The 15,587-nt window shown below is 38.6% G+C and overlaps 2 protein-coding genes and 1 long non-coding RNA gene across 3 annotated transcripts; 1 reads left to right on the top strand and 2 right to left on the bottom strand.

The window, feature by feature from the left end:
• Positions 1-336: 336 nt before the first annotated feature.
• LOC122020136 (SKP1-like protein 1) lies at positions 337-2,672 on the bottom strand. Its single transcript, XM_042577919.1, has 2 exons — positions 2,253-2,672; positions 337-748 (listed from the first exon to the last, which is right to left on the bottom strand). The coding sequence occupies exons 1-2, from the start codon at positions 2,562-2,564 to the stop codon at positions 575-577; spliced, it is 486 nt and encodes a 161-aa protein (XP_042433853.1). The 5' UTR covers positions 2,565-2,672; the 3' UTR covers positions 337-574.
• A 557-nt stretch (positions 2,673-3,229) lies between these two features.
• Positions 3,230-7,731, top strand: LOC122020798. The gene is made up of 3 exons (XR_006122333.1): positions 3,230-3,440; positions 5,908-6,796; positions 6,949-7,731. It is a non-coding gene; the product is annotated as an uncharacterized LOC122020798 (long non-coding RNA).
• A 2,032-nt stretch (positions 7,732-9,763) lies between these two features.
• Positions 9,764-12,930, bottom strand: LOC122021857 (subtilisin-like protease SBT3.5). Its single transcript, XM_042580024.1, has 10 exons — positions 12,773-12,930; positions 12,611-12,702; positions 12,391-12,488; positions 12,130-12,285; positions 11,431-12,053; positions 11,275-11,345; positions 10,951-11,205; positions 10,766-10,883; positions 10,519-10,690; positions 9,764-10,417 (listed from the first exon to the last, which is right to left on the bottom strand). The coding sequence occupies exons 1-10, from the start codon at positions 12,869-12,871 to the stop codon at positions 9,867-9,869; spliced, it is 2,235 nt and encodes a 744-aa protein (XP_042435958.1). The 5' UTR covers positions 12,872-12,930; the 3' UTR covers positions 9,764-9,866.
• Between the last annotated feature and the right edge of the window lie 2,657 nt (positions 12,931-15,587).

The raw sequence follows: 15,587 nt of genomic DNA, 5'->3' as shown, positions 1-15,587 counted from the left end.
TCAGTATCAACGTGGAGAAAACAAAATATTTAAATTTTTAATCATGAAAATTAGAGATTATGTTTGTGAATATTATTTTTATAAAAAAATTAGTATCAACGTGGAGAAAACAAAATATTTATACGTTCGATTCGAAGATATATATAGGAATAGAAATCTGGGCACTTTGAGTGTATATATATATATATATAATACTAAACTTTATTTTATTTTTATTAAAACAAACTAAAATCAAATAATTTTTTTTTCCTTTTTAAAATTTTATTAGACTTAATTTTGCCAGGAATTTGCATCGCCTTGAAAAAGGAAAGCAAAAACATTTCAGGAGAATCTATGGAAAGGAAATAAGATCGAACACATACTGATGCCTTGGAATTACATCTTTTTTCACAAGTCAGATGGTGCAATCGTTAAACGACATACGAAATATAAAGCTATAAATTATCCACGGTTAACAGAAGAAACATTGATAGTAGCAGATAACTCCCCCCAATATGAATGAACACTCATAAAATACCAACTTAGATAAACGGCAGAAACTAAACGCTTCGAACGGGACCGACCTTCTCAAAATTCATTCGAATGCCCACTGGTTCTCCCGCCGCACCTCCTCCTCTTCCTCGGGCGTGAAATCGTTCTTGATGTTGAAGGTCTTGCGGATCTCTTCAGGTGTCTTCCCCTTGATCATGTCAGCCACGGTTTGGCATGTCAGATCCAGCAGCCCTTTGATGTTCAGATAGTTTGCTGCCTGAATTCATGAGAGCAAATTGTTAACATTGTAAAAGTAAGGTTGCAATAGCTATCAACTATTAGATTTATTAGTACAAATGGCATCAAATTACAAAGATGAAACAATGGAATAAAAGTTTCAAGATGAAGAACAAATTTAAAGAGCAATTACCCTGAAAAATGAAATGGATTAAAAAAAGGCCCAGTAAATTAGGTGTTGAGAATAAGCAGTTCCTTTCTGGGCACTTATTTAGCTGTTCAATAATTTTATAAACACAGTTGAAAACAACATCAAGCATTTTCTAACGTAATGGTGACATACTTGAACACTTTAATTTTAGTACGAGGTATAACACCGATACAATGATAAACATTTGAAATGGAGATGCTAAAAAAATAAAGAAATTTTATAGTAAGGCAGATAGATTAAGTAAAGAGATTCACAATTTGTCAATGTAGTACCAACGTTGGACTCAGATGCAACATAACCAAGTGATCAAGATGCCTGCCAGTGACTTGGGTTGCATTTCCCAAGTGTCATGGTGGTCCCATCTGAATCTAAGTCGTCATGTTTCTATGTATGTGTTATGATAGTCCAATCGACATACATGGCCAGTTGAAGCAAGATAATATAAGACCGAAAGGAAAAGATGGGGAACAAATTGTCACAATTCTCTGAATAATATCTTCTTACTTATCTGCACTTCACTAGCTCATATTTGTCTACCGATTAACATATTGATGGCGATAAAACAAAGAACAGAACATCTGAGTAGGAAAGAATGAACTAACATGAAAATTTTAAACCTGAAGCAAATGATGCTAGATAAGCAATCATGGTAATACAATAATAATTTTATTTATAACAGCACCAAATTCATTGATCACTGGTACCACTGTAACAGATCTGACATCTGCATAAAATGGTCTCAGAAAATACATGGTTAGATGGAAAATGATAATACATTCAGCAGCCAACTGAACTTTTGAGGCAAAGACATCTGGATTAGAAGGGTCGCAGTGGAACCGGGAGTAATTAGGTAAACTAATAATGAGGGGTGATTGTTGATAGGCAAAGGTTGACAACCAGGAACCAATTGAGTATCAGCAAAAGCCAATATTGACATATATCTAATGAGCTGAAATTTTGAGAGAAAGATGTACCAAATGAAAAAGAAGGACACATTGATTGATATGCTTCACTTATCTAAACTGAGCAAATCAATCCCCATATTGAAAAAATTCCTAAGAATTCTATGTTGGGATTCAAGTGGGAAAATTAGACTTGGAATTCCATTGCATATTACTTTGAACCGAGAGTATGGACATACTTGGCATCATATTCTGGAATCCTTGACTTTTACGAATTCCCAAGACATATAGAACACAAACTTGACCAATTTTGATCAATTTGTTGGGAATAAGACCTATGGTTCTAGTCACTATCTAATTGAACTTTGACGTAAGAATTGTCAGACATATTCACTCTACGAAGAATCATGAAAGAAGCCGAGAGATCCCACCAATATCAGATCGAATAGGGTGGCCTGGTCGACTTTGACGAATTCGGCATCCCAGGACTTGAGGTCCTCATCGGAGATCCCAGATCCGGCGGCGTCGTCGGATGACGACTTGGAAGCGGCGGCGTCGACGTGCTTCTTGCAGTACTCAACTACCTTGGCGAGGATCCTGCAGGAGACGTTGGGGAGGGGGATGCCGTTGTCGGCGCAGTCGTCCTCGATCATATGCTTGATGGTCTGCGACTCCATCGCCACCGCCTCCTCCACCTCGAACACCTCGCCGTCCGAGCTCCTCAGCGTGATCATCCTCGCCATGTCCGCTACGGTCCGACAGAAACCCTCACGAGAAGATCGAAGGAGCGATCAAGATCGGGAAGGAGGAAGAGGGGAAAAAGGAGATCGAGTCGTGATAACTATCGTCGAGATTGGGGATCCCTCAAATTACCCGTTCGCTTACCTACCCGTATGCTATATCAATATCCAGTGGGTCCCTCTTTAACTCGGAGAGGTAAGTCTCCGGGTAAATGTTTGATTGGCATATTTGACAAATGATAATAATGATAAAATTATCTCCATAAAAAATTAAACAAATAAACAATAATTATATTGCTAGAAATTATATAATTTTTAGTCAAAAGATTATATAATTCTTAAAAATCATAATTCCATAAAATTCTAATTAAAATTTAATTAAATATCAAAAGTATAATTTTATAAATTATTTTAAAAATCTACATCTCTTTAAGAAAATAATAAGATTTAGAAGTGATTTTAGGCAATAGCCAAAAAAATCCAATTTTTTTTAATAATTCAGAGATTAATTCGAAGACAAAATCCACCTTTTTCATTTTTTTTGTTTTTTTAATAATCCAGGCGTTCAGGCGGAAGACAAAACATTTTGTTGTTGTTTTTTTTTACTCCACGAGTGGTAGTTTAGTAAATTTATAAAAGGCGAAGGTTATATAGGTCAATTTGTTTTCGATAGGATGAGCCGCATGACTTGCTGTGCCCTTCCGCTTCCGACGACAGAATCAACACCGTCGTACGCGAACGCCGAAGGCAAGGTGCTTCCGATTCGTCTTCTCCATCCGTTCGATCCCGTTGAGAATCTAGGGTTTCCAGATTCTCAAAACGGTTCCTTCCTGTGAACTCTGAAGCATCCTAGATCTTCTCTTCGGCCTCGGATTAAAGGTAAGTCGATCGCGAATTTGTTGCTAAATATTTTATTGAGACCTGGACTTTCTCGGGTTAAATTGTCGATACTGATTTGTTGTGAATGGAGTCTCCCTTTCGCCTTTTTTTCCTGTGGCTCACATAAAAAGACTGCTAATCGAGGCAGAACTTGGGATTGTTGTTAGGGTTCTTCCTATTTTTGAAACAAAAAAAGTGATTATGGGGGCGTCTCTCTACGTAATTTTGATGGAATAAGCTAGGTTGCGCAACTGCAGAAATGTTTTGGAACGATTGCGTTGAGGCTTGTTTGTTTTAGAATTTTTTTTTTTAAACCATTTTGGTTTGTTACAAAAATAATATAAATACTTAAAATCGATTTTGTTTTCTGAAAATTACAAACTTGCAAACTGAAAACAGAAATTTTTTAAAATTTGATTTTGAAGACAACAGATGGTATGTAAGCGAACTAGTAGCTAACTCTCAAAAATTAGTTGGATAGACTCAGAGCACTGCAGAAATTAATAGCTGGTAAAGTTCAAGCATCTTGGTCTACACAGATTATGAGAAGTGTTTCTCTGTTGTCTTATATTGTTCTGCAGTTAATTATCTTACATTATGAGGCAATGTTGTTTACTTAATATTTATACAGTGTTTTTTTTTCTAAAGATGAGTAACCTTTCATGAGAGAGATGGGTAACCTTTCTTACATAAAATACAAGCAAAATGGTTGAAATAGAAGAGAGTATTTTTTGTGATTGTAAAATACCTTTAAAACTTGAAGGAAGTTCTATAAAAAGATAATTAGACTTGCTATGTTATATGAAGTTGAATATTGGGCTATGACTCGCGCATAGTAGAAAATAAAAATTGCATAGATGAGAATGTTAAGACGAATACATGGACATACGATGATGAAAGTCAGAGTTGCATTTATTGAGAGAAACATTCAAAAGACACGTTAAGATGGTACAGAGTACTTAGAAGACTAATAAATATTTCAGTTAGGTAATGTGAAATTATGACAAGTATGCACATTAAACAAGAAAGAGGAAGACCAAAGAAGACTTGATTAATAACAATAAAATAAAAAAAATTATTTAAATACAGATGATGATATAAATAGGGGATAGAGCCAATGATATAGAAGGATTTATATAGTTGACCCCACCTAGTGGGATAAGTCTTAGTTGTTATTATTATTGGGTAACCTTTCATGAGGATAACATTGTGGTGATAAAACTCTCTTTTATAAGAGAGCTGATCCCTTTCATAAGGTGAGATAGAACTGTTTGAATGTGCTCAAATTGAAGGACTCTTTTGGGTGGCTCAGTAGTTTCTCTTGCAGCAGAAATGTATTGATGGTTCTTAATTAACATTATTAGCCACTAATATATTCACTTTCTGGCAGTCCACTTGGTTTAAAGTTTAACATATTAAACTTTTTTACTTTATCTTGATATGGATTGGGTAGAAATGACCTGGGTTAAAGATATCAACCTCTAATCTTAATCTTGATGAAACCATTAGCATGATTTCAATATATCCTTAGTTAAAGTTTGCCATTTTGAATGGATTGGGTGGGGTTATACATAGGGATCTTGTTTGGATGCTTTTAGATAAAAGGGCCTTTTTTTATCTCAATGGATCTGTCTCTTGAGAGCTATAAAAAATTTAATAGTAGACTGGTTGATAATGTAAGTGATCTCTCTCCATTTATCAACTTTTTTTTTAGTTGTATAATTAGTCATCATTTATGTATGTTTAGCTGCCAGTCAAGCAACCTGGACTTTGTTTTTTAATGTTTTAATCTCTTTTGCTTCACTGAGGCACTTCCTTGGGTAAGTCCTAAGACAAAATGGTAGATTTGCTTCTTCCAATATTTTGAACGGCAAGACTGCAAGTCTTCCAATCTTTTGGAGTGGCAGTATGTATTTTTCAAGCATGTGACCATCTTAAAACACCACATAATTGTCCAAGATTAACAAATGCACATTGTCACGGTCTATATGTTGATTATGAGCCAAATGAATATGGGTATATTTCAGTTGTCACATCTTTTATGGTTTAGGGCTATGCAAAAGGAAACTCTTGGGTATTATGAAGTGTATGCTACTTGAATTATCCATCCTTTTTTCCAAGAAAAAAGTTCTTCTGCATGAAATAAATTATTTAAAATCCAAATGAAACCTAGGCATAATTTTAGTTCAAGTCTGAGTACAAACTCTAACTTGATTTTATCCTAAACTTAATGCTATCCAGATAATCCCTTACATTTATTTTGTACACTTACAATTGGGAATCAAGATCCATTTTTGAAATTATTTAGTATGAACTGATAGCAAACCTTAGTTGTCCTTGTTATCATTACATTTTGTATCAAATGATGTCAGAAATTGTCAAAAAAAAATTTTGTTTTAATCTTTTTGATGATTCTTATACTATTATTGGACCATTCTTGGTTGTGTTTAACTCGTGTTGTATGCAGGGTTGGGTAAGAGGTATTGGAAATAAGAGAGCTGGTCAAACCATGGCGGTTGCAATGTCCTCATCCTCGTTCTCGCTTGCCTCAATCTTCCTCCGACGCATTTCTGCTGCTACTCTCAATCATGCCCCTCCTGTTTCAGCACTAAAAACACCACTACTGCCCTCAGCAACTATTCCCACTTATCATGGAACAACACACAGGTCATCCCTTCTGACTAACCCCTCAGTTGAGCTTTGTAGAAGGATCTCTTTTGTGCCCCCGTCCAGTGATTACTTACCATATGGCAGTCTCCGCAAGAGGGGTTTCTGCAGTGTAAGGGCCACAGAGGTGTCTGATTCCGGCTCGATCGACTCCCCTATGATACAAGCCATGGAGAAGAAGATTAAGGAGCAACTTAACGCGGATGCTGTCGTCGTTAAAGATGCATATGGAGATGGCCGACATGTAAGCATCGACGTAGTCTCCAAAGCATTTGAAGGACAATCATCCGTGAACAGGCAGAGAATGGTATACAAAGCTATATGGGAGGAGCTTCAGAGCACTGTGCATGCTGTTGACCAAATGACAACAAAAACTCCCGCAGAGATCAACACAAATAAATAGTTTCAATTTAGGCACTATTCAATTATATTTTGTGATACTATTTTCAAGCTGTGATAACTTAATGTCCAATTCCCTAGGTCATTATGGGTCGTTTGCAAACTTGAGAATAATTCCTGCATCATAGAAGAAAATCAATTCTCTCATGTAATCGTGTTCTATTCTATGCCACTGGTGAAGATGACATAGGATGGCTTTCATGTTATTTGCAGACTCCAAATTTCATGTTGGTTTTAGCTTCTTGTCCTTAAAGGCTTTGGCGCACCAAATTCCAACTTCTATATGTTATGTGAGTATATGTTTTTTTCCTTGTTTTTGCTTGTCGTTTTGTTTGATAATCCTCAAATGTGTTATGGTTACAATCTTTATAGACTTAGTTTGCGTTATCTCTATGATAACACGGTTATATATTGTGCCTTTCTGTGATTTTTCTTGCAACAGATCATGGCTTTGCAGTTTGTGTCATCACAAAAGAGTAGTAGCTGGAGGCTTAGTTCAGTTCATGTTCTACATGGAGCAATAGAGATTGATCTTATAGAATGAGCGAAACAAGGGGAATTTAATATCAAAAATCAGAAACAGACATTTTATCTAGAGCAGAGGATCTCCCATCTCTAATCAACATTTGGTGACCAGCAAGAGCTTTAGATGCCTAATTTGCTCCATAACCTGCCTTGACACAGCAACTCTGAGCCTCTTCAGCTTTATGCCAATCTTTGACCTCCTCAACCTGCAAGCTCTGAGCTTCGAAGCACATGGTGGTCTCCTTCTACTCCTCTCGTCAGCTTCTTTCAGTATCTTGTAGATCAGAAATCTTGCTTTCAGATGCCGCACGTCTTCCGGATCTTCCTTCTCAATTCGTGAGTAGGAATGGGGATTCTCAAAGAGATGCATCTCAGTGAGGCTTAAGAGTTGCATAAGCAGCAACAAGGGCTCATATAGAGAGATGCACATAGCAGCCCTTAGCTGTGTTCACAATTCATTCAATCAGGAATTTAAGTTCATTTATCTTCCTTTATCAGCTCTTTTAAGAACATATGCCTTGAACATGGCTTCCTGTGGTCACCTTGTTGTTGACTACCAAATCAATCCTCACTGGAATTGTCCACCAAGAACACATCATTCTAGCTATTTGCAAACTGGCATGATATGGTATGTGGGATTTAAGTATGGATGATAAATCCAACATTTTAGCATACAGGTAAATATATTATTTCTTGTTTAGAAATTGTATTTGATGCGCTTTATAGTGCTTTAGTATTGTTGACTCATCTAATTGGTTATTCAAATATATTTTAGATCAATTATATATATATATGACAGATTAAATATAAAATGAATGGTATGTGGGACAGTGCATTGAATTGTATAACTTCAGTCCATACAATTGTGGTCTTCTGTTATATCCTACTTAATGGCAGATTGGTTGGATGGTAGCTCAGTTTGGGCTCTTTGACTCAGCATTTATGGCCTCTCATCTTAGTTTTCATTTAAGTTAGTAAAAATAAAAATGAACTAATCATTATTTTTGATTTGCTAAACTTGTTTTTTGAAATACATTTCAAAAGTTTTGATATCAAGAAAGAAGTTTAAGAACAATGATTCAAACATATGATACAAAAACTAATTCTTAACAAAACCTTATGCTCCTTTAATTATATATGTATTTTAATGACACTTTATATCGGAGATACAAGATATTTCATGATAGAATCATACTACTTGATGTTCCTACTCTACCTTCCTCCTCTTTGATTTGAATTAGGTTAGCAAATCCGATCTTATATTTTTTTTTTTTATTTTTTTAATTGTTTGGACAATAAGGGGCTTCATGGATTTTTATTTTATCAATAAGGCAAAACACAAGTATTCATAGGAATATCAGTTGCTATATATAGTTGTATAAACATTAAATTTTTTTTTTATATTTCTATATAAATATATTTTCACGTGCTACAGATCGATCGATATCAATATCTATATATGAAGTTCACTCAGGCAGCTCCGGTATGCTCTGCAACTCCGGCGTCCAATGCCTGACCACCTTCTCCTCCTCCTCCTTCTCATGCTGTCCCTCCCACAACGTCAGCAGTTGCCGGAGCCCCTCCAGATCCCCGTCGACCTGCCGCAGGAGCTTCTCCAGCTTCTTCTTGCTCGTCTTGATCTTGATCGTCACCATCGTCCTCGAACCAGTTCCCCTCGCCTCCTCCTCCTTCTCACCGTACCTCACCTTCCTCCTCTGCAACCCCTTCTCGTCTACCCACACCGCCTGCTTCTGCAACTCCATACAATTCCCCATTTCAACGAAGGAAAAAAAAACTAGATCTTTTTTCTTCTTCTCCGGCTGTGATAGAATGAGAAGGTGGAGAGGGGAATTGAAGCTGAGAAGAGATGATTTATAAAGGTGGAGTTTGACTTTTCTGTTTTGAATTTTGATCCGTACGTGAAGTCAAGGCCGATGACGTGATCCAATACGGGGTCTCAGGTACGCTCCCACCTAAACAAATCGTCGCAGATGATCCGTGATCTGGTCAGCACCGGCACCGACGCCTCGCGGTGGCGGGACGGCCACGGATGGATTACGGCCATCGGAGATGGGTGCCGACGCAGTTTGTAGGACAGCTTAAAATGAAATAAGTTTTTTTTTTTTTTTTAATGATTGTTCAAGTTTAATTTGTTTATTTTTTATTGGCTTAGAATTTTTAAAATTTGATATGAGTTCATTTAAATATTATCGAATTCTTAGTTAAATTTGATTTAAGTTTGATTCGAGTTTAATTTAAGATTAATTTATTTAGATATTATCGAATTTTTAATTTAAGATTATTTAAAAATTTTAGTTGTTTGATTAATTATTGAGTTTAATAATTTAAATTTATTTATTTTATTTTATTATTTATTTAATATATTAATAAAAAATTTTATTAATCATTATGGTTGATGAATATTATTCGTGAAGAACATAGATATATATATATATATAAATTTATTTATTTAATTTAATGAATTATTCAATCTTATTTAGTTAATTAATCTTTTATATATTAAAATTAAATATTAAATTTAGTCATCAACGTTTTTGTCTCCAAGAATTTCGCAGCTGGAATTCCCAAATAATTCTACGCCCTGTGCGATATTAAATTAAATATATATATATATATTTCGTGTTCGTCTCGTTTGTCTCTTCTAAAAGTAATTTTTTTTCTTTATCATTTCGTGTGACACGTGTGAATCAGATAGGTGTAACACGAAATAATGCGATACAACAAATCAAACCATGCTTATTCTCCGTATCGAGCCAAAAACAAAACGTATGCACGATGAAATATCATGTTGTTGCTGCTCGTGTCTGAATTCTCTCACGCAACATCAGCGTAGAAATCCTGAATCACAACGCGAGCTGCGATCGGTATCCTCACAACATGGTCCCCACCATCAGACCAAGTCAAGCTTCCAAACACGTAATCTCCCTGCAGCTTGTGAGCCGCCTTGAACGTCACCTTGAAGTCGTGCACCTTGGCAGTGGCGTTGAACACAAGGACCGGCGGCTGCACGTCCACACGAACGCCCGGCGGCGATTCGACGAGCGCTTTGTAGACGGCGTCCACCTCTCCCACGTTAGTGACCCTCCTCCAAACTGTTTTTCTGGTCATCAGATCAGGGACGGAGATGGCAGGAAGGTTCAGGTTGTACACAGGCTGCTGATCCCGTGCTTGAGCACAGACGCTAAACCGCCCTGCAGTGCAGTTGAAGAACTCGAAGTACTCCCGTGGATCGATGTCGTAGACCAGGCCAGGATCGGAGGCCCTGTTAGGATCGATCTGACCACCTCCCAAGTCGAAAGGGTCTGCAATTTTTCGTGGGGTCGATTCTGCTTGTATCGGCATGCCGTAGGCATTGATGTTCGATGCTGTGCGCATCAACAGAGCCAAGTTACTTACCGTGCTCACATTTTGTGCAGAGTTCGCACGCCGAACAAAAGATTGAAAGGAGAGTTCGATGATCAGTTACCTGTTGTGACCAGTGCTGATTTGATCGCAGCATGAGACCAGTCGGGATGGAGGGACTTGAGCAAGGCGACCACTCCTGATACATGTGGACAGGCTGCCGATGTTCCTGAGCCCAAAGTGTAGCTGTCCCTCTCTGCTCCCAAGATGCTCACGCCAGGTGCAGCAACATCCGGCTGTTTCAAAGATCAATACCGCGGTGTTGATCGTCGTAACAAGAATTCCTTTGTTTTTAAAAGCTTGTTTCTAACCTTGAGCACTCCAGGGAAAAGCACAGCTGGCCCTCTCGAAGAGAACCATGCTACTTTTGGAGACAGAACTCCTTCTCCTACACCACTGTGCGTCAGCTCCACTGCAACTTCAGGCGAACTGCTTAATTCGACAGTGTCGACGTGTTAGACCTGGATACAAAGATATTGATGCTGAAAAAACTTGCCTTTTTGCGGCTGCGTAGTTGCTGATCCGGTTTGCGACGTCGAAGTCTACAAGAACACAGATGACCCCCGTGCATTGGTAAGTGATATCCAGGATATTAGTCGTGAACTGTGCAAAAATGAGCCCCTTTCCCCCGGCATTCAAGACGTTGGACAATGCCTCGATGAACGAAAATACAGGTGAGATTGAGTTATTCGAATTGCAAAGCACGATCGATCTGCTTATGTCTGTTCCATTCAGGGATTCCTGTGTACAACTGCAGAGGCAGAGCATACATTAGAATGCAATGGCAGAGATCGATGGTGTTGGAGTTCATATGTAATACCTTCCGCCATCGTGGAGAGGCCGGAATTTGTTGCGTGATTGATAGGTCCGGTTGTAGAAGATTGACTGGCCCTGCAAGTAGCCATGGCAATGGATTTCCTGATTTATTAGTGTTTTGGCAATTACGTTGAGTAAAGAGTCTAAATTGAATCCGTACAATGAAAGTTCGATTGTTTCCTAGCCTGATCACTGTCGGAAACGAACGATCGATCGTGCTGGCGGCCACCGTGATGACCCAGGGCGCGGTGTTGACGATGGATTTCGGAGTGGGCCCGCTGTTCCCGCCCGCGTACACCACCGTCACCCCCTTCGCCACCGCGTGCAGCGCGCCGAAGGAGTCCTCGTGCGGCACCCCCAGCGACAGCGACAGCACGTCCACGCCATCGTGGATTGCGTCATCGATGGCCGCGAGCACGCCGGCGCTGGTAGCCACGGGCCCTTCGCTGCTCGACCAGATGACCTTGTACACCGCGAGGCGGGCGCGGGGAGCGCCGCCGCGAGCGGCCCCTGTGGCCAGGCCGTGGAAGCTGGCGCCGGGCACGACGGAGCCGACGGCGATGGAGGCGGTGTAAGTGCCGTGGCCGAAGAAGTCGCGCGGCGACAGGAAGTCCTCCTTGACGTCGTCGGCGTCGATGCCGGCGGTGTAGTAGCGGGCGCCGATGATCTTGCGGCTGCAGTTGGAAGGCCCGAAGGCCTCACCGACCTGGCACACGCCTTTCCACCGTGTAGGGATCGGCCCGTAGCCATCATCGTCGAAGCTCTTGGATTCCGGCCAGATCCCTGCTCCAAAGATTCACCCAGCGTCACTATTATTATCGCATTTGGTCTTTCTACCAAAAATTGGAAACGAAGAGACCTGTATCAACGATCCCTATGATGATCCCATCTCCATAGTTGCTCCTCTCAAGGAGTTTCGTTGGATGATCATACTGAAGCTCCAGAAAATCCCAGCTCCGTGTTGTTTGCAGCTCATAATTTCTACTTGGCTCTACACTCACAATGTCAGGCGACTCTGCATTACCAATTTCCTCATTTCACTTCAGCAGAAACCAAAAAACAAAAAAAAAAACATTTTCTCCTGTTTAATTTGATTCAGAAAACTAGAAGTCAATTCAACCTGCTAATTCTTCCACTTGCTCTTCCGTGATCATAGCTGCAAAGCCTGAGAAGCCATGCTTGTAACTGTACACCAGCGAAGCCAGGGCATCCTCCTTCCTGTTGCAGAAGATAACAATCAGTTCAATTTATAACCTCAATTTAATTTCTATTATTCAATTGCAAGATCAGGATATGAACAAAGTGCAGAAAAGGCCTGTCTGAGCCTCCGAGTTTAGCACCTTCCAAAGAGAGAAGTGAGCAGGTCATGGTGTGAGGCGGTGACATCCTCTGGGTTGTCGTGCTTCCTCTCCCCCATGTACACAATATACAGCTGAAAAACCACCAAGAGCTGTGAACCCCGATCAGTGAAAACTAACAAAGAAAAAAAAAAAGAATCTCACTTTGGCATCGGGTGTAGCTACAGTGGAGAAGATCTGATAGCACTGAAGAGTTATCATGCAGAGGAGAAAGAGAGACCAGTTGTGAGTTTGGGATGCCATTTCACTACTGACTTTTTGGCTCTAGCTAGAACATCAAGAGCCTGTTCTTAATCTATAGGCAATTCCTTCTTTGACGTGCCACCCAAAAATGTGTAATTAATTGCTCTGTTTCCACTGATTCTTGGCCATATGTCACAGATGAGTGGTGACTCAAATGAAAGAGACTTGATTAAAGAGATTAGGTGTTCAAGTTGAATGCGATCACTTGATTGCCCTGTTAAGGGTTTTGCAGTCAGTCAACTGAAACTAAATTTCTGTAACAACCTGTACTAGTCGTATTCTTTTTAACTGAGGTAAGACAATAATGATATTATGCTTTATTTTAAAATTTGAGAAGTGTTAATATAATATTTATTCTGACTGAAATAATATGAATAAAAAAGATATTTTAAAAAGAAATTCTAATGTGAAACTACGTCATCAGTGTGCATCCCGTGTTTTGGTTGCCTTGCGCATAGTAATTCTCTCTCGCATAGAAACTTGACACGACGACAGTACCAATCGAGCACTAAGCGGACTAGGGATGTAAATGAACCAAACAGTTTGTGAGTTATTCGGAGCTCGGTTCGATAAAAAGCTCGTTCGAGTTCGTTCGTTTATCTTATCGAGCCGAGCTCGAGCTCGATTTCGAGCTCAACAGTTTTATCGAGCCGAGCTCGAGCTTAAGAATATTCGGCTCGTGAGCTCGCAAACATATTCGTTTGTAGACTCACAAGCCAAAAAACGAGTCTTAAAACGAATCTTAAATCGAGCCTTAAATCGAGCCAAAAAACAAGCTTTAAAATGAGCCACAAAACGAGTTCTAAAACAAAGCTTAAAACGAGCTTTAAAACGAGCCAAAAAAATGAGCTCTAAAATGAGCCCGAAAATGAACCCGAACTCGCTTAACGAATTAGACTCGTTAACTATGATAATCGAGCTAATAACGAGCCGAGCTTGAACTGCTTACGAGCTTGATAATTTCAAAACGAGCTGAGTTCGAGCCTTGTAATAAAAGTTCGATTCGAGCTCGAGCCCGAATATAACTTAAACGAGCCGAGCTAGAGCCTAATACTGTTCGGCTCAGTTCGGCTCGTTTACATCCCTAAAGCGGACCCACATGTAAATTGTTCCCTGCCCGGAAGGAGACAGCTAATCATGGAATCGTGTGGGTTGTTGGGTTTGGTATTTCACCCATGGCGTGATATCTCATGGGTTCTTCATTTGCTTAGTCTATGCACACATGACATTTCTGACATAATCATTATCGAGAGAATTAACGATCTGAGTTTACTTTATCATGTGCCTAACGTCTGTATATTTGTATTTATCTTTCTTCGGACTGGTAGCGGATTTTTTTCTTCTCATAGACGAATATCAAAAGTTTTTGATCAACTTGTGAAACACGAAGATTACTACATTACAAGTATCTGATTTTAAATTTCCCACATTTCCTTTGATTGGTATGGATACACAGCAATAATTTAGCCAGTTATTCATGCTATTCCTAGTTATCCATACTATGCATAGTGTGTGGAGATTGTGGCTGGTAACATGCTTATGTCCCACTGGCCTCTCAAATGCCATTTTCTTTATTTAACCTTTCTTTGAATTTATTTTGTGGTTGCTACTATTACTGGTGTCTGAAACACTTGCATTGCGAGCCATTTTGCAGAATGTCACTTCTACTTTGTATTACTATAAACACAATAAGGGAAAGCACACTTATTGGTATTGCCACAACCCACAAGTTAATTAAGGTCTATTTTTAATTAAGAGAGTCATTTCTCTTGTAGTTCACAGTGCTTTGTTTGTTATATCATGTGGTGGTTTTTTCAATCTAATTGGGATTTACGAGGTACTATTTCAATTTGCAAGTTAAATTTGAAGTAGTTTTGGAGAAACAGGGACAAATGTGAAACAAATACTTTCTTAATATTGCAGTGATATATGACAAAATGAATCCAAAACTATTCTTCAAATAACAATTCAATGAAGTATCAACTCTCAAGTACATTGAGAAAGAATTTTTTTAAATTTCTGGGATAGTTGATTGACATTGGACAAGTAGTAGACTTGTTATCATTGGAAATATGTTGAAAACTAAATGTTAAGATAAAATTCATATAAAAGGAGTGATTATCTGTTCTTATACACATTGGAAGTTGTATGTTATAATATATATTATTCTGCTAAATATTTATAGGTTCCTTAATATCCTAGCAGAATTCTGTAGAAACTAGAATGTGATATCCATGGTTACTGGTAATTGATTTTAAATTAGGAAATACCTTAGTGATGTTCATGCCAATCATCAGTAGTTGATTATACTGAGCTCTTTCGAGTCATCAATCCCATTCAGAGCTTGACTTAACTGTTGTTCAACATTGTGATGTAGTATGCCATGTTTGCTGGCATGCTTGATCTTAGTAGACTTGTAGTTTGTACTCACACTTGCAATGTGGCCCTTTTGCATGTTTATGCACTCAAAGTAAAGCTAATGATAATAACCAATTTAAGTATCAAAATGTAATTCTTTCAATCATTTATTTCTTTGGGAATATGTATAGGTAAAGAATAGTAAGTACAATCAGACAATCAAACTAATAAGGGAGGAATCAATCTGATAGATTGAATTCAGTTGAAAAATACTCTGATTGACATGGGTTGAATCAGTCATATCATGGATCAGTAACTTTATTAGAATTTAGATGACTTGTTACCCATGTCAATTTAG

The sequence above is a fragment of the Zingiber officinale genome, chromosome 9A (genome assembly GCF_018446385.1).
Source record: "Zingiber officinale cultivar Zhangliang chromosome 9A, Zo_v1.1, whole genome shotgun sequence".
NCBI classification, from domain to species: Eukaryota; Viridiplantae; Streptophyta; class Magnoliopsida; order Zingiberales; family Zingiberaceae; genus Zingiber; species Zingiber officinale.
This window is presented reverse-complemented; position numbering and strand designations above follow the sequence as displayed.